Below are 18,158 nucleotides of genomic sequence, written 5' to 3'. Positions count from 1 at the left end.
GTTCAGCTCGTAGCTTGTTTCCACCATCCCGGTAACACGATTGTCATCTGCATACAATTGAAGACCAACATGTGAAAAGGTCCTAAGTGCAAATGAGAGTTTCTCTTTGTTTACTTTCTCTTTCGATTATTACGGTCCTATCGGTAATCCTTCTCTCTAACTTTTTATATAGAATAACGACTGAACCCATCGACTTTCGATCTGTAGTTAAGAAATTGTTGGAAAATGCAAGGATATGCCGTAATAACTGAAAGAGAAATTAAACAAAGAGAATGTCAGTTGCACTTGGGACCTTTTCTTATGTTTATCGAGAATTTACTTAAAGCCGAAATTTTTGGTTCTTTGGTTTTAGTTCGTTATCAAATGCTGTGTGCATTGTTCACATCTTTCTTCATACGGTTGCACCAACATAAAAAAACGATTTTGAAGGAATGTTATCAAACTATAATAAACCATGAATTTCTTTTCTTTTTAATAAAGAATTCATATTACTGGTTTTATAGATAATACAAGACGAGTTATACTTTTATTAGATATGACGAAATTAACTCCTGACACCAATTTGGTATTAACTTTTGGATGCAGTGTAATATCGGATTGCTAAGAGTACCGTAATAATCGAAAGAGAAAGTAAACAAAGAGAATCTCTCCTTGTTACATTCGTCGTTTTGAACATTTCATACAGATTTGATGTTTGTCAATCCCGCATGTACATACAAAAAATGAATCTTGGCAATAATTTATTGCCTTTCATATTTACTTTTTAATGAAAAAATGAAACCAAGACGCTAAAAATGTAGAACCGATTCAAAACGGTTCTTCCAATCTTGTATGGCAAGAATCTGACAGAAACAAAACCGTTAATAACCGCTAGGCGAAATTCTCTGCCGGAAACGGTTGTTGCATGTTGCCAGACTTTTGCCGGAATTCTGGCAGAGTTCCGGCAAAAATGGCAGACAGGATAACCAGCCGTCTCCCTTCCGCGTACAAGTGGGTTATGTCGTTTTCGTTTTTAATTTGCACTACATCGGTGCAGTGCTACCCCTCTTAGAAAAAAACGTTCAGCGGTGGTCCTTCATTGGTCCAATACGTTGGATCATTGGTCTAATGAAAGTCCAATTAATCGTTCAACGAGAGGCCAACACGGGATCTTCGTTTGCCGATTTTGAAACAGACCGATGAACCGAATGCCATTTTTTTCGTTCAACAAACCCGGCAGACAGAGGTCCATTGTTGAGCCATTTTTAACATGAGGAGTTGAAGCCCCGTTGGATTAGTTTAACTGCAGAATTTCTGAAGTTTTTTCCACTTATTTGTTTGAACTAACAATACATACCTGCACAATACTTCTACTTCACGTAGAACAACAAAAAGTTTTTTTTCTATGTTGTCCCTGCCAAACCGGGAATAAATTAATAAATAAATTCGTGGACGTTATCGGGTAACATTTGGTCCTTCGAGCCGGATCGGTTGAAAGTCTTTCGGAAGGTAGGATTCCCGGTTTGGCAGGGACGCCATCCACCATTGTTGCAAGGAAGCACAATTGGTTACCGCCATTGGTACATGGTTTAGACGCTCAGGAAATCGCCATTGTGATTTACCGCCATCGCATAACGTGCATGTGGAGCACGTGGGTTTCGGATCACAAGGCTGTTTGAAGACGACTAGTTTAAATACTTATCTACAAGGCACTTATTTTATGGAATCACGTGAGTAGTATTCCAGCACTTACACATAACTGGCATTGGTGCTTCCTTTGGTTTTTTCTTACTTTTATGGTTGCTGCGAAGGCTACCAAGATTCTTTGGACCAACTGTTACCCGATAACGTCCAATAGGACAGGACAAGGCAGAGCCTATCAGTGCTCCAAAATAAGAACTTCCTGGATCATTTACAACTATCCTACTTCAACGAATACCGAAACGTTTGGATGATTTGCATGCTGCATGATTAAAATCAAACCGTTGAGTAAAATATTGTGAATAGTGAAGAATTTACCTAATAGATTCAAGGCACGAATTTATTGGAAGCAGGTTAGTACCTCTCCTACAATTTACGTAAAATCCAAAGGGTGCTTCTCGTGAATTATTTCCTTTCTTGGTGCCCGCTCATGTCCGTCGCCGCCGGTACTTCGAAGATGTCCAAGCTTCGATCGAAACAAACACGTCTTCGCAATCTGATGACTTCATTCAACGTAATCTATTCGTTCATGGAGGAATATGAAGATACCCGGCATTCTAGTGAGTTGGCTTCGCGGTTGGAGAAATTGGAGCCACTGTGGGAGAAGATAGATGAAGCAATGACGGAAACGGAATTGGCTGATAGTGAAGAGGGGGCGGCTGGGGAGAGGTATGTGAAGGATAGAGTTGAGTTCCAGAATAAATTCTTTACCTTGAAGGGATTCTTAGTCTCGAAACTTCGGGACAATCCCGAGCATAACGGAGCCTTTCCAGCGTCTCAGCTTTTAGAATCCACCATAACTCCAACACACCCCCACGTTAAGTTACCTTTGATAAGTCTTCCAAAATTTTCTGGGAATGTGGAGGAGTGGCTAGCTTTTCGAGACTTATTTGTTTCACTAATACATTTTTCGTCGGATTTGCCTGACATCGAAAAGTTCCATTATCTTAGGAGTCAATTAGAAGGAGAAGCTTTGGCAGTGATATCATCATTACCACTCACTCAAGCGAATTATAATGTTGCTTGGGAGTTGCTGGTCAAACGGTACGCGAACAGTAAATGTCTCAAAAAGAAGCAGATTCAAAATCTCTTTGAATGTTCGGCCATTCGTAAGGAGTCAGCGGCTGAATTACAAAAATTAGTTGAAGCTTTCGAGAAGTCTACCAAGGTACTGGATCAGGTGGTACAACAAGGTGATTACAAGGACTTATTGCTGATTCATCTAATGTGCTCAAGATTAGATGATAAAACACGTCGAAGTCGGGAAGAACATTCGTCGGTGTTGGAGGAAGAAGGTATAAAGGATTTGATGGAGTTTTTGCTTCGCCGCATACGAGTACTAGAGTCTCTGCCAAATAGACAACCAGATACTCAAATCCCAACAATTAAAAGGGTTCATCCCAACAAGATTGCCAGTCATGGAGTATTTCAATCAATCCAATCCAAATGTCTCTCTTGTGCAGATACACATCCACTTTTTACATGTCCAGTATTTGGTAGATTACCGGTAATGGAAAGAGAAAAATTGTTACGCCAAAATTCGCTGTGCAGAAACTGTTTTCGTAGAGGGCACCAAGCAAAGGAGTGCACATCACGGTTTTCGTGTCGACGGTGCAAGGAAAGACATCACACCTTGGTCTGCTATAAGGAGGAGAAACAGAAGGTTCTGCATGGAGCAGAAAAACAAGTCAAGGGAGCAGTAGATCAATTGCAAGTTGATAAGGCATCTACGTCTAAGGTTTCAGAAGGTTCGTCGGTCAGCAGCAACATAGCGCGGTATGGTTCGAAGGTGCTTCTGGCTACCGCGGTAGTCCGAGCAGTCGACGATTATGGACATGAATTTCTCGCTAGAGCGCTTCTGGATTCCGGATCGGAGTGTAATATTATCTCTACCCATTTGGCGCAGAAATTACATGTGAAACGGTACAAGACAGATATTGAAATATCAGGTATCGGGCAAGCTCCAGTAAAAACTACGGAGAAGGTTCGAGTTACAATTACGTCGCGATTATCATCTTACTCACAGAACATGGAATTATATGTTTTGAATAAGGTGACCGAAGATTTACCAACATCAGCTATTAGTGTTAGTAATTGGGAATCACCTGTAGGGGTTCAGTTGGCCGATCCCGAATTTTTCAGAACTCATCCAATCGATCTACTATTAGGAGGGGAGTTCTTTTTCGATTTCTTCCCCAAGAAACAACAAGTTTCGTTGGGACTTAACATGCCTACACTCGTGGATTCTGTTTTCGGGTGGTTGATTACAGGACGGTGTGCATAGAACCTAGGAAAAAGGATATCAGTTTGTCATGTTTCAGTTTTAGACTCGATCGAACAACTCATGAACAAATTTTGGGAATGCGAAGAAGGACACTCACTCTCAGCCTACTCGATGGAGGAAACGCGGTGCGAGAAATACTTCGTTCAGACTGCTACGCGAAGAGATGATGGTCATTATTCAGTTGGCTTACCGAAATCTCCGGATGGGCTGGCTCAATTGGGCGAATCGAAATCCACTGCTTTAAGACGTCTAATGCTGCTGGAACGGCGACTAGCGCGAGATGAAACATTAAAGCAGGAGTATCATGCATTCATGACTGATTACTTGAGTCGAGGTCACATGCGAAGGATTATTGAGAATCCTGCAGATACTAAGGTTAGTTATTCCAGTAGTAAAAGATTCCAGTACCACTACTCGCGTAAGAGTAGTTTTTGACGCATCAAGTAAGACTTCCACGGGAGTAACACTGAATGACATTCTCCTAAACGGACCAGTTATTCAGGACGATTTACGGACGATTCTAATGCGTAGTCGGCTCTATCCCATCGTGCTCATTGCTGATGTTGAGAAGATGTTTCGACAGGTTTGGATGAACTCGGAAGACTTATCGCTGCAAAGGATCCTTTGGCGATTCTCTCCAGATGAACCGGTAGAAACGTACGAATTATTAACCGTAACGTACGGTACTAAACCTGCTCCATTTCTGGCCACTAGGACTCTAAAGCAGCTGTCCATCGACGAAGTATATAGTTTTCCGCTAGCAGCAAAACGAATTTGTAAGGACGTTTACATGGATGACGTTATTACGGGAGCAAATAACATCGCAGAAGCAAGGATAATCCGGTGTCAATTAGATGGATTGTTACAAAAAGGAGGATTCCGGTTACGTAAGTGGGTCTCGAACAATGAAGATGTACTAACTGGAGTTGAAGAAGATAATTTGGCTCTTCCACGAGACAAAACGGTTGATTTTGATGCGGAACGAACGGTTAAAACTTTGGGTCTGGTTTGGGAACCACGAACAGATACATTTCTTTTTAAAATTCAATATGAGATTATTTCGGATTCATCGCTGACCAAACGAAAGGTACTTTCTCGCATAGCGAAAATTTTCGACCCTTTGGGATTAGTTGGACCAGTCATAACAAAGGCAAAAATGTTCATGCAACAGATTTGGGAGCTTAAAGGTATAGGACAAAGGTCACTAGGTTGGGACGATAATCTCCCATCACTTCTTGTGGACTCGTGGAACCAATTTTATTCTCAACTTCCCGAACTGAATACTATCCGTATACCGCGATTCGTAACGTGTCTGAATCCAGTATCATTTCAATTACATTCGTTTTCCGATGCATCAAAGAAGGCATATGGTACCTGCATTTATCTACGTTCTGAAGACAGTAACGAAAAGGTCATGGTGTCGCTCATTTCATCCAAGTCCCGAGTTTCACCACTTAAAACGCAGACCATTCCTCGGTTGGAATTGTGTGGAGCGCAATTGGCTGTAGACCTTTATGAAAGGGTAATAAAATCTATCGATTTCAAGTGCGAATCCTTTTTTTGGACTGATTCCAGAACGGTTTTGCAATGGATTGCTCAGCCACCGAATACATGGTCAACATTTGTGGCACATCGCGTCTCATTCATTCAGCATTCAACCCAAAATTGTCATTAGAATCATGTACCTGGCGCACAGAATCCAGCAGATCAGCTCTCTCGTGGATTGGATCCAAAACAATTAATTTCGGACATGGCATGGTGGAATGGTCCATTATGGTTGAACGAGGCTCCACATATATGGCCAAAGCAAACGGAAACCTCTGTGGAGTCTGATGACCATGCGAATGAGAGACGGAAAACTTTCGTAGCTATGGTGACCCCAGTAAAGTCATTTAACGATTGGTATTTTACCCAGTTTTCTGAATATTCGAAGCTCGTTCGTGTTACAGCTTATTTTTTTTTTTTTTTTCATAAATACGTTTATTTCATAGGCAATATACATAAGTTTTTCTTCGCCGTGGCATCCACAATACATAGTAGTTTAAACCTAATACATTTCGAATATCATATTAGTATGTTGGTACTCATTAGTTAATCTAAACACTGTTTTTATCAAGCGAGTTGCTATTTTAAATTACATTAAATAAAATACATTTATTTTGTACATGATCTTATAACTATTTCAGGATTGTTTGTATCAGTTCACCACTTATATTCAATATCCTATAGTTGGCTATTGGTTGAACTCATGGAAGAGAAAACAGTTTAACATAAAATAAAATTTAAATTGGAACTCCAATGGATTTAATGAAATGATAAAGAAGTTTCATGTATGGAAGGTCACGACAAGCAAGAATGTCGCGAACTGGGACATTGGATAGTCTACCTTGGGTACGCAAGGAATTTATTAGTTGAGATCTGACATCACGAAACTCCACGCATGTCCAAACAACATGGTCAATATCGCGGTAACCTTCGCCGCAAGCACAATGATTAGTCTCGGAAAGTCCAATTCGAAGGAGATGTGCATCTAACGTGTAGTGATTGGACATGAGTCTGGACATCACACGAATGAAATCTCTACTCACATCCAGTCCCCTGAACCATGCCTTTGTCGATATTTTAGGAATAATTGAGTGCATCCACCGACCCAGATCATCTTTATCCCAAGAAGCTTGCCAGCTGGCAAGTGTTCTTTGGCGAGACGCGCTATAGAATTCGTTGAAAGCAATCGGTCTCTCATAAATTTCACCCTCAATAGCACCACGTTTGGCTAAAATATCGGCTCTTTCATTGCCTGGAATGGAGCAATGAGCCGGAACCCAAACTATTGTGATTAGATAATTATTATTCAATATGTCGTTCAGACACTGTTTTATTTTACCCAAGAAAAACGGTTCATTTTTGCCAGCAGCGTTTGAGCGAATGGCTTCAATTGCACTCAGACTATCTGTGAAGAGGAAATAATGGTTTGGAGATAATGTGACGATTACATTCAAGCTATAATGAACTGCTGCTAACTCTGCTATATAAACAGATGCAGGTTCTTGAAGCTTGAATGAGGCCGAAACATTATTGTTGAACATACCAAACCCTGTCGCTTCTTCCATTCGCGATCCGTCCGTGTAAAACATTTTCTCAGAGTTAATATGCCTGAACTTACTTGAAAATATTTTTGGGATTTCCATAGAGCGTAGGTGGTCCGGGATTCCACGCACTTCGCGCTGCATGGATGTGTCGAAAAATAAAGTTGAGTCAGGTACATTTAGGAGGCTGACACGGATAGGAATATATCTTGAAGGGTTGATTTCCTGTGACATATGGTTAAAATATACTGTCATGAATTTTGTTTGAGATCGAAGCTCGACTAGTCGTTCGAAATTATTAATTACCATGGGATTCAGCACATCACATCTTATTAGCAGGCGTGATGAAAGCTCCCAAAATCGATCTTTTAATGGAAGAACTCCCGCCAGAACTTCAAGACTCATTGTATGTGTCGAATGCATGCAGCCTAAAGCAATTCGCAAACAACGGTACTGAATTCGCTCAAGTTTGATAATATGAGAATTTGCAGCGGAACGAAAACAAACGCATCCATATTCCATCACTGAAAGTATCGTTGTCTGATACAATTTTATTAGATCTTGCGGATGAGCACCCCACCAAGACCCTGTTATTGTTCGAAGAAAATTTACTCTTTGTTGGCATTTCGTTATCAGATACCTAATGTGTCCTCCCCACGTGCATTTGGAATCAAACCACACCCCGAGGTATTTGAAAGTCAAAACCTGTTCGATTATTCTTCCCATCATATGAAGCTGAAGTTGCGCGGGATCATGCTTTTTTGAAAAGACGACCAGCTCTGTTTTCTCCGCAGAGAATTCGATACCAAGATGAACAGCCCAAACGGACAATTTATCTAAGGTATCTTGCAATGGTTTTTGCAGATCAATAGCTTTGGATCCAGTAACTGAAACCACGCCATCATCTGCCAATTGTCTTAGTGTACATGGGGTTACTAGACAGCTGTCAATGTCATTCACGTAAAAATTATAGAGGAGCGGACTGAGGCATGAGCCTTGCGGGAGACCCATGTAGCTAATTCTGATTGTTGCCAAATCGCCATGTGAAAAATGCATGCGTTTCTCTGACAAAAGGTTGTGCAAATAATTATTTATAACCGCTGGGAGTCCATGTTGGTGGAGCTTGTCTGAAAGAACATCAATGGAAACTGAATCAAATGCTCCTTTAATGTCTAAAAATACAGATGCCATTTGTTGCTTTTGAGCGAAGGCAATTTGGATGTCAGACGAAAGTAATGCAAGGCAATCATTCGTCCCTTTATTTCTACGGAAGCCAAACTGAGTATCTGACAACAAACCGTTCGTCTCGACCCAAGTGTCGAGACGTCGTAGAATAATTTTTTCGAACAATTTTCTGATGCAGGACAACATCGCAATGGGTCTATATGAGTTGTGATTGGAAGCTGGTTTCCCCGGCTTTTGAATGGCGATAACTTTCACTTGTCTCCAGTCAGGTGGAACAATATTTTGCTCAAGAAACTTGTTGAACAATTCCAACAAACGTCTTTTTGCGAGGTCGGGCAGATTCTTCACCAAGTTGATTTTAATTCTGTCCAATCCAGGAGCGTTATTGTTACAAGACATGAGTGCTATGGAAAATTCCATCATTGAAAAGGGGCTATCAATGGAATCATCATTTGAAGAAGACTCCCTAACAATGCTATGCGTAGGAACGGAATCTGGACAAACTTTCCTCGCAAAATCAAATATCCATCGATTCGAGTACTCCTCACTCTCATTTCCTACGTTACGATTCCTCATTCGTCTGGCCGTATTCCAAAGAGTGCTCATTGAGGTTTCTCTTGACAAACCTTCCACAAAATGTCTCCAATAGCTGCATTTCTTAACCCGAAGTATGTTCTTGTACTTGGTTTCTAAAACTAAGAATTTTTCAAAATTCTGAGGAGTTCCTCCTCCTCGTTTTAAAAACGTCTTGAAAGCATTTTGTTTCGCGTGTTTAGCATCTGAGCACTCTTTGTCCCACCAAGGATTTGGAGGTCTTCTGTTAGACGATGGACCAAGAAATCGTTTGGTTTGGGCTTGTTCTGCGGCCTCCAGAATCGAACAAACGAGGAAGTCATATTCTTCAAGTGGGGGAAGCTCTTCCATTGAAGTTAAGACACTTGAAATATTACTTTGGTATTTAATCCAGTCAATATTTTTTGTCAAATCATATGGAATATTAACTGAATTAGCAATGCCTTTGTTACTGCTAATTGAGATGATGATTGGTAAATGATCGCTACCATGTAAATCAGGAAATACTTTCCAGGTGCAATCTAGTCGAATTGAAGTCGAACAAAGAGATAAATCTAATGCACTTGGACGTGCAGGAGGTCTTGGGATCCGTGTCATGCTACCCATATTTAGTACCGTCATGCTAAAATTGTCGCAAATATTATATATTAGAGATGATCTGCTATCATTGTAAACGGAACCCCACATCATTCCGTGCGAATTGAAATCTCCTAAAATCAAACGTGGAGCAGGAAGGGCTTCGACAATTTCATTAAGCTGTCGTTGTCCAACTTGAGCTCTTGGAGGAATATATACCGAAGCAATGCAAATGTCCTTTCCTTTAATGTTTATTTGACAAGCAACAACTTCTATACTAGAAGTCGAAGGAATGTTTAATCTATAAAAGGAATAACATTTCTTAATTCCTAAAAGCACTCCACCATACGGGGAGTCTCTGTCGAGACGTATAATGTTAAAGTCATTAAAATTTAAGGCTATGTTTGATGTAAGCCATGTTTCGCACAAAGCAAATACATCACATTTTTGACTATGCAACAAAACTTTAAATGAATCAAGTTTTGGCATGATGCTTCGACAATTCCACTGCAGGACAGTGATTGAATCATTTGCGGCGGATGATAAATTATCCATCAAATGATACAAAACCTGAAAGAGCTGGCCATTGAGCTGATAACTGTTTCAAAAAAGTTCTAGCTATTGGAAGGAATGCTGTTATGATGGTCTTTAGAGGTTCAGAAATATTGAATGCAGCGAAAATCCATTCTACAATTTCCGAAAATTTCAGTAATCCTGTTGGTGAATGTGAAATGGAGCCCACTGGATTATTGTCTTTTCTTGAGCTAGTTCCTGGATTGGTTTGTGAATTTGACAAACCAGGAGGCACAGTTTTTGGTTTTAAATTTGGCTTTTTAGCTTTAACACGGGGATCTTTTTTTGAAGGTATAATTTTAGGTGTCTTTTTTGGTATTTTGTGGTTTGTTAATCTCCTCTTAACAGACCCTTGAGGAGTGACAAACGAGGTATCTTCACTATTTCCGTCAGAGTCAGATTCCTCTGGCTCCGCAAGATTTGAAAAACCGTTTTCGGTTTCCAAAGGGGAGACATGTATGACCGTTTTGAGCATTTCTGCATATGTGCGCTTAGACCGTGCTTTTAAAGAAAGCTTCATTTTGTCTTTACGCAGCTTAAATGCAGCGCACACTGAAAGATCATCATGAGGGCTTTCCCCACAATAAACACATTTTTCAACATCTTTATCGCAAAGATTATCCTTATGAGGCCCTTGACATTTGATACATTTGGACTTATTACTACAGTAAGTAGCTGTATGTCCGAATTTTTTACAGTTCGTGCAATTCATAACATGCGGTACGAAAAGCCGAACAGGAAGACGAATTTTATCGATATAGACATGGCTAGGCAATGCAGATCCGGCAAATGTTACGCGAAACGAATCTGAGGGACGATAAGACTTTTTTCCATCGACAATAGATGCTGAGTACAATTGTTTGCACTCGAGTATCTTAACTCCCTCAAGCATGGAGTTTTTAAAACGGCCAACTCCATTTTTAAGTAAATCATCTGCTGTCAGACTTGCTTCAGTCACAACACCGTCAATTTCTACCTCCTTCGATGGAATGTAAACTCGATATTCAATAGCAAATAATTTACAGGTTACAATATCGTTTGCCTGTTTCAAGTCGTTAACTACAACTCGAATTTTATCTCTATTAACCTTACAGATTTCTTTAACTTCAGAGAAATGTGATGTCAAATCCTTTGTAATTTGCATCAAGTTTAAAATCTTTTCTTTTTTTCGAAGATAGACTATCCATGGCCCAGTGGTACCCTGTGGATAATGTTTAGCCCTCGGAGTATTTAAACTTTTACTAGTATCCGGAATCGGATTCGGATGATCTTCCATGAGATCATCCATTACATTAAATTTTTTTTGTAAATTAATAATACCAAAATAAAAACTTATGTTTAGTAAAATTTCAGATATAAGAAATAAAAAATAAATTAAATTAAATCTACCTTGTAGCTGATGTCTCTGTTCCTTTATCGTGAAGAACGACGTGAAGCTCTTCCAACGATTTCCAATTGGCAGTCTTTTGCTGTTTCCAATTGGCAGTCTTCTGTCGTTTACTGCTATCTCAGTTGCTCTGCCGTCGTTGTGAACACCACTGCACTTGCTGTACCTGACCCCAGGTACAGTGCTTTTGCTCTTGGTGGCGATCAAATGCGATGCTTGCAGTGTAGCACCTCGCGATATATGCCGTCTCTTTTGATCCTACGCAGCGTACAAATTCTGGTACCTGGTAGATCAGCACTGGGTTGCTTTAGCACCTCTGTGCCTTTGCACCCCTTCGTCTTCGCACCTTTATGCGATGGCACCTCTGTGACTCGTCACTTCTATGCTCTCGCACCTCTGTGTCTCTACACCTCTGTGCGTATGAACGGGATGGCCTTCGTTGCTAGCTTTCCAGTCGGGAAACGCCCCGAATATTGCGTTACAATCGAAACACAACCTCTTCGCTTGAATGGTTTTTACTGAATGAGTTACAGCTTATTGCCGGCGATATATTCGAAACCTACGAACTAAGCGAAATAAGGGAATGCGATTTCTACCACTCACATGTCATGAACTAAGAGAAGCTGAAACATGTCTTGTTCGATTGGTTCAGCGGGAGGTCTTTTCGAAGGAGATGGAGGCGCTTACAAAAAATAAATCAGTGCATCAAGGATCACGACTTCGATGGTTCAACCCTACTTTGACTACTGAAGGCGTCATTCAAGTTGGAGGTCGATTGACGAATGCCGACATTCCCGAGGAGGCGAAGCACCCCATGGTAATACCTGGTAATCATAAATTTTCAGAACTTTTGGCTAGAAGCTATCACAAAACACTCTTGCACGCTGGACCGCAGCTCCTATTAAGTACTATTCGTCAACGGTTTTGGCCACTAGGAGGAAGAAGTTTATGCCGATTAATAACTCATCGTTGTATGATATGCTATCGTGTAAAACCAAAATTTCAACGTCAATTTATGGCTCAATTACCGACACCCAGAATAACTGCAGCTCGTCCATTTACAACAACAGGAGTCGATTATTTCGGTCCTGTATATATACGTCAAGGATACAGGAAGGGAACAACGAAGGCTTACGTAGCCGTATTTATCTGCTTCTGTACGAAAGCAGTTCACCTTGAGCTAGTTTCGGACTTATCCACTGCCAAGTTCATCCAAGCTCTAAGAAGATTCACGGCACGTAGAGGAAAATGTTCAGATATTTATTCTGACAACGGTACCAATTTTGTCGGAGCTCGAAACTCATTATCAGAACTTCTTAAGAACCTGCGAAATCAAAAACTTCATGAAAAAATTCAAAGGGAGTGCAGCAGAGATGGCATCACATGGCATTTTAACCCCCCTGCCGCCCCACATTTTGGTGGACTCTGGGAAGCCGCCGTACGTTCCGCTAAGAAACACTTGCTTCGTGTCTTGGGAAATACTTCCGTTTCATACGAAGATTTTACAACCCTCTTATCCCAAGTAGAAGGTTGTCTCAATTCTAGGCCGCTCACTCAGCTTTCAGATGATCCAACTGATCTCCAACCGCTCACGCCAGGTCACTTTCTCATCGGCTCATCATTGCAAGCAGTTCCCGATAAGGATTTCACCAACACTTCCCCTAATCGACTCACACACTGGCAGCTAATCCAACAACAACTTCAACATTTCTGGCGTAGATGGCATACCGAATACCTATCGCAGCTCCAGGCCCGAGTTAAGAATTGGCAGCCTGCAATTAACATTGAAACTGGCAGACTTGTCATCATCGTCGATGAGAACCAACCATCGATGAAATGGAGAATGGCCCGCATTCATCAAACTCACCCAGGCAAGGACGGTGTAGTTCGCGTCGTTACTCTACGGACGGCAACCGGTTACGTGACTCGACCTGTAACTAAAATATGTCTACTACCATTGGCCATCGCAGACGAACCCGATACCAGCCAGCAACAGTAAGAGTCAACTGAAATTGTGTAATTTCAGGGTGGGTCGGGATGTTTGAGTACTACAGTTTCCCCTAAATCATCAATACCAAAACGGCAGCGTAGTACCTACTGACCTGCGCATGTTATCATTAGGCCATATTCACCACTCTTTATCACCGAGCGAGATAGCACGCGATCGAGTAGAAGATCTCCTTCATTATCATCGATCGCCAGTCGTCTTCTAGCATCCATCGTGACTGCACGCATACACGGCATTTTGCCGTTTGGAATTCAGTTTAATGTTTTAGAGTTAAGTTAAAGTTTAGCTATAAGTATCAATAAAGCTGCATGTTAAAGTCGCATGTTAAGTCATTAAATAAAGTCGTGTGTGGACGAATGCATGTTCTTGGACCATCACAACCCACACGAGAGATATCAAGGGCAGACAATTCATTGTGCGGCTGGTAAAAATTCTGGTAACTTTCAACCGAGGGAACTCAACCAACATTCTATGTAAAGGAAACACTTAATTTTCACACTATTTTTGCAACAACAAACCGTTCCAGCAAATTGAACGAATATTTCGTGCAATATGTCGTTCAACAAGCGTTCAAAGAACAACAATTAGAACGGCCTGCTGAGAGGGAACACGGAGGCATGGAAAAACGAACAAAAATGTCGAAAACATAAACAGTAACCATTAGCTGCCCTTACACGAGACAATATTATTGTCAATACAAGGAGTATTGACAATACTTTTGATCGTGTAATGGAAACTTCATTGGATTGACGAAAACATTGTCAAAAAAATCAAAACTGCTCATCAATCCAACAATACTTTCTCTACAGAGAGAAACTGTTAAATATGTGCAATAATATCTTCTCTCTATATTTTAATATTTATTTGCAATATTTGAAGCTCCAAACGCTTGATTTTCTCGAAAAATGCGGACTCAAGTTACCAAATCAATTGAATTGATGGTATTGACAATACTTTGGATTGACAATAATATTGTCACGTGTAAGGGCTGCTATTAACTACATTAAACGATTCCATTGCACAGAGCTACACTCAACTTTTGGTGAGTGCTACACCAGTGGTATCGGTGCAGAAAAAGTGTAGCACTGGTGTAGTGCAAATGGCAAAAACGAACGGTTTCAGTGCAAACTTAGCTACACCGCGCGGTGTAAGGCAATTTAAAAACGAAAACGCCATTAGGTTGCGCATAAACTGCACCCAAATCTCAACCAGCGCTGCCAACTATACCGATTTCTCGGTATTTATACCGATTTTTGGACTCGATACAGGAATACAGATATGCTCTCTCAAAATACCGATATTTCAATTTTCATACAGATAAATACCGATTTTCAGTTTTTGTGTTGGATTCCATAGGGGTAAACCCTATTTTTGGTCGCAAAATCAGTTTTCGCACTAAATTGATGTTTGATTTTTCGAGAAAGATATTGTACAGATAGTTTTTTTTCGCCAAATACAGATTTTTGGAAAAAACAGTTGACAGCACTGATCTCAACTGTTTGTGTTGGTTGTGTTGACCAGAGATGCCAGATATTTTCAGAGAAAATCTGTATTACCCTGTATAAAAAATCTGTATTTATCTGTATTCACTAATGAAATGAAATTTCTACAATGAAATGAAGAACGCTATCTCAACAGATTATGGTTACAGAATGAGAGTTTCAATGAGAATTTATTTTTCATATCTTCGTAGTTCACGAAAATATGTAGAGACGAAATTTGATATAAATGTTTTTCCAACCACAATTGAATTTCAATTCCATATACACTGAGGTCTTTTTTATGCGGTTTTTTATGCGACTTTTTTATGCAAATTTTCAGAGTTATGCGGTTTTTTTATGCGAAGTTTCAGAGTTATGCTGTTTTTTTTATGCGAGTTTTCAGAGTTATGCGGTTTTTTTATGCGGTACGTAAATTCGCATAAAAAAAGGCTTCAGTGTACTTATATTTAAAAGTTGACTCCATATACTATATTTAAAAGTTGAATTAATATGCAACTTCAAGTCAAGTCATACAACTCTCAGGCCGCAGACAGAACAAACGCAAGAAGTTGAGCCGAGTTGGTGGAAAACATTAGCAGACCAAATGAGGGAAGCATATTTTCAGCAAGCTAAAGAGGTCATGTTAGAGTGCAAGTAATAAATCTGCTCAGCTTTCCCAACTGCCAAGGCCTTTTTAATTTACTGTAAGTGCATTACTCGTTTGGGCAGTACCAAGTTTGGCTCTGCTTCCTCGTGCTCACTCTGTCTACGGCCTTAGCCTAACAATAAGGCTTCAAATTGCAAAATAAATTTTTTTTGTGTTGATCATCAAATATCTGCACACAAATTTTTACTTTAATTTGTGATTTGTCCGTTGATTAATAAACTTCTATCTCGTCACTGGAAACGAATACTAAAAGTTAGCTCAGACGAAAACAGTTTAATTTTTCTTTATTACTTCTTGTGAAATCTGTATAAATCTGTATTAAATTTAGAGAATCTGTATAAAATCTGTATTCTGTATTAGATCTGTACGATGATGTAAAAATCTGTATAATACAGATGATTCTGTATAAATGGCATCTCTGGTGTTGACGAGAAACTCTCCACACGAACATCTTTTGTTTACATTTTTTAGACGTTTCGGGTTTCGTTATAAATGACGTTAATTTATCATTTTTCGAAGTTTTTTCTCTATATATATTACACAATCGGCCTTCATTAGAAAATTTGTAACAAAATTTCGACGGTTTTCCTGTCCAATAAATTTGTGTATTGTATCTAATCTATATATTACGACAATGACTGAGTCAAATCAATCGATTGTCAAAAAGCTGGGCTTAAAACCGCTGACCAAGGAGAACATTTTATACTTCTATTTTCCCTTGCAAAGTATGGTTAGCTATGCAGCCCTCTCCATCAATGTTATGAATCCGTCAATAGCGATCAGGTAAGGCTATTTTTAGAGTTTTTTTTAATGTTAAGAAAACTATTATGTTTCATTTTCAGGCTCCTACCAAAACGTGACGTGACGAATTTCTTATTGGTACACACCCTTTTCGGTACCACACTGTATTTCTACAGTCGACCACATCTGGCCGTCGTCCCAAGCCAGCGTCGCGTTGCATATAGCATTTGTGGGTCGGTTCTGTTCAGTTTCGGATCTGTACTGGTATGGGCCGTTCTACGGAGCGCCGTTCCACGGAACCAAACGCTAGCAACATTGCTTGGTCTTACGTCGGGAGTGGTACTAGCCAAACTGACATACGATTATCTCGACAGTAACGACAAGCAGCTTGTGTCAGAAAAAAACTGAATGAAGTTTGTTCCAAGGCTTGATTGCAAAATTTAATTTTGTGATACCACAATTTTAGTAGTGCTCATGAAAAGGTTCCAAAGCTAATATAGATCGACAGCATAAGTTAATTTTGAGGAATATTTTTTTTCTGTTTGGAAGTGTCGCTAACCCGCTGTTTTATAGTGAACAGTTTTGCTAAGACCTGTCTGGAAAGTGCATCCATGTTATGCAGATTGGAATAGATTACATACTAAATTCTTGCAGTATGCTAAACCTAAGTTTTTCGAATTATATACCGAAATAATCCTGGTTCAATAAAATGGTCGTATGTTTTCATATCGGGAAAGTTGTTTTTTGTTTGTTTCTTTTACAATCATTTTCCGTATCGACTTCGTAGATTTCTACATTCTCAATCTAAGTTTGTTGAATATTATCCAATTTATATTAATTGTTACATTTTCTAGCTATTGCCAGAAATTTTTCTCTTAGGTGTCATGTACAAATTAGGTTATACTAAATTTCGATAAAAAGGTAATTGGAAAGCAATGGGGCCATCAGAATTCAGTCAATCATCAATCATCAAATCGACTCTCCTTTTTGTGTTGAGTATCAAATTGATCTTTCTTTTTTTATGGGTTTACCGGTCGGGCAGCTGAATAGCGCATATTCTAAACTGGACCCATTTATGGATCCAGGTTATACAAGTTCAATTCTTTGTCAGACGAACTAGTCTATGTCGACCAACTGAACACTGACGAGCCAATAATTGTGCATTGATCCTTTCACCATGTGCAATTGCGTTGCTGAAATATTCAAAGTAGGTATTAAATAGAACTTATACTTACTAAATATGGCTTGATGGTGTAGTTAATCTACAATCTTGGAAGAGAAAATCAATGTATGTTTTGCATTTGAATAGTAGAATATGAGTAATGAGTGATAAGTGAGTGGAGCATTAGTATGGATCTAAGTAAGCATACTACAATGTAATCTAAGAGAGAACTACTTGCAACATGCAACTAACCCAAGCAACCAAAAGTTCCACAATTACTCAAAAAGTCAACTTTCTTGCTGCTTAAAAGTACACGCGGAACTTTTGAGAACTTGAAAGTACAGATCAAGTTCCGTGTGAACTTTCTAGCTGCTTAAGAAAACACGTGGCAATTTTTGACAGTTCGAAGTACAGAACAAGTTCCACGTGAACTTTCTTGCTGCTTAAGAGTGCTCGTGGTACTTTTAGCAACTTGAAAGTACAGAACAAGTTCCGCGTGAACTTTTTCGCTGCATAGAAGCTGAACAATGTATTCTAGAAGCAGTTTAGAAGTTCGTTCCGCTGTGTCGCGCGAATTTTCAAGTGTGGATAATTACTTAAAAAATGGGCTGCTTAGAATGCTATTGATTAACTTTGAGAGCTGCTTAAGCCAAATCAGTCCTCTTTATCCGAACTGTTGGTTAGTTGGGAAACTACTATGCGTGGAAGTTTCGGACGCTGTTATCCACGCCATTTGCGGTTCCAAAAGGTAACAA

General features: G+C 39.8%; 3 protein-coding genes across 3 annotated transcripts; all 3 read left to right on the top strand.

Annotated features, from left to right (window-relative positions):
* Positions 1-2,110: 2,110 nt before the first annotated feature.
* Positions 2,111-3,964, top strand: LOC131439026 (uncharacterized). The gene has a single exon (XM_058609510.1). It carries the CDS (start codon positions 2,111-2,113, stop codon positions 3,962-3,964), a length of 1,854 nt encoding a protein of 617 aa, XP_058465493.1.
* Positions 3,965-4,075: 111 nt separating this feature from the next.
* On the top strand, positions 4,076-13,343 carry LOC131439025 (uncharacterized). Its single transcript, XM_058609509.1, has 3 exons — positions 4,076-4,382; positions 4,459-5,151; positions 12,943-13,343. Exons 1-3 carry the CDS (start codon positions 4,076-4,078, stop codon positions 13,341-13,343), a joined length of 1,401 nt encoding a protein of 466 aa, XP_058465492.1.
* Positions 13,344-15,993: 2,650 nt separating this feature from the next.
* On the top strand, positions 15,994-16,904 carry LOC131438144 (uncharacterized). The gene is made up of 2 exons (XM_058607975.1): positions 15,994-16,283; positions 16,343-16,904. Exons 1-2 carry the CDS (start codon positions 16,135-16,137, stop codon positions 16,647-16,649), a joined length of 456 nt encoding a protein of 151 aa, XP_058463958.1. The 5' UTR covers positions 15,994-16,134; the 3' UTR covers positions 16,650-16,904.
* Positions 16,905-18,158: the final 1,254 nt, after the last annotated feature.

This window comes from Malaya genurostris, chromosome 3 (genome assembly GCF_030247185.1).
Source record: "Malaya genurostris strain Urasoe2022 chromosome 3, Malgen_1.1, whole genome shotgun sequence".
Lineage (NCBI taxonomy): Eukaryota > Metazoa > Arthropoda > Insecta > Diptera > Culicidae > Malaya > Malaya genurostris.
Note: the sequence above shows the minus strand (reverse complement) of the source record. Positions and strands in the feature narration are given on the sequence as shown.

Bases quoted from the DNA above. Each gene is read 5' to 3' on its own strand.
- LOC131439025 (XM_058609509.1), top strand. From the start codon at position 4,076: ATGGAGGAAACGCGGTGCGAGAAATACTTCGTTCAGACTGCTACGCGA. The intron at 4,383-4,458 runs GTAAGAGTAGTT...TAAACGGACCAG, and splicing joins ATTCCAGTACCACTACTCGC to TTATTCAGGACGATTTACGG. The intron at 5,152-12,942 runs GTATAGGACAAA...CGCTCACGCCAG, and splicing joins ACAGATTTGGGAGCTTAAAG to GTCACTTTCTCATCGGCTCA.
- LOC131439026 (XM_058609510.1), top strand. From the start codon at position 2,111: ATGTCCGTCGCCGCCGGTACTTCGAAGATGTCCAAGCTTCGATCGAAA.
- LOC131438144 (XM_058607975.1), top strand. From the start codon at position 16,135: ATGACTGAGTCAAATCAATCGATTGTCAAAAAGCTGGGCTTAAAACCG. The intron at 16,284-16,342 runs GTAAGGCTATTT...TTTCATTTTCAG, and splicing joins AATCCGTCAATAGCGATCAG to GCTCCTACCAAAACGTGACG.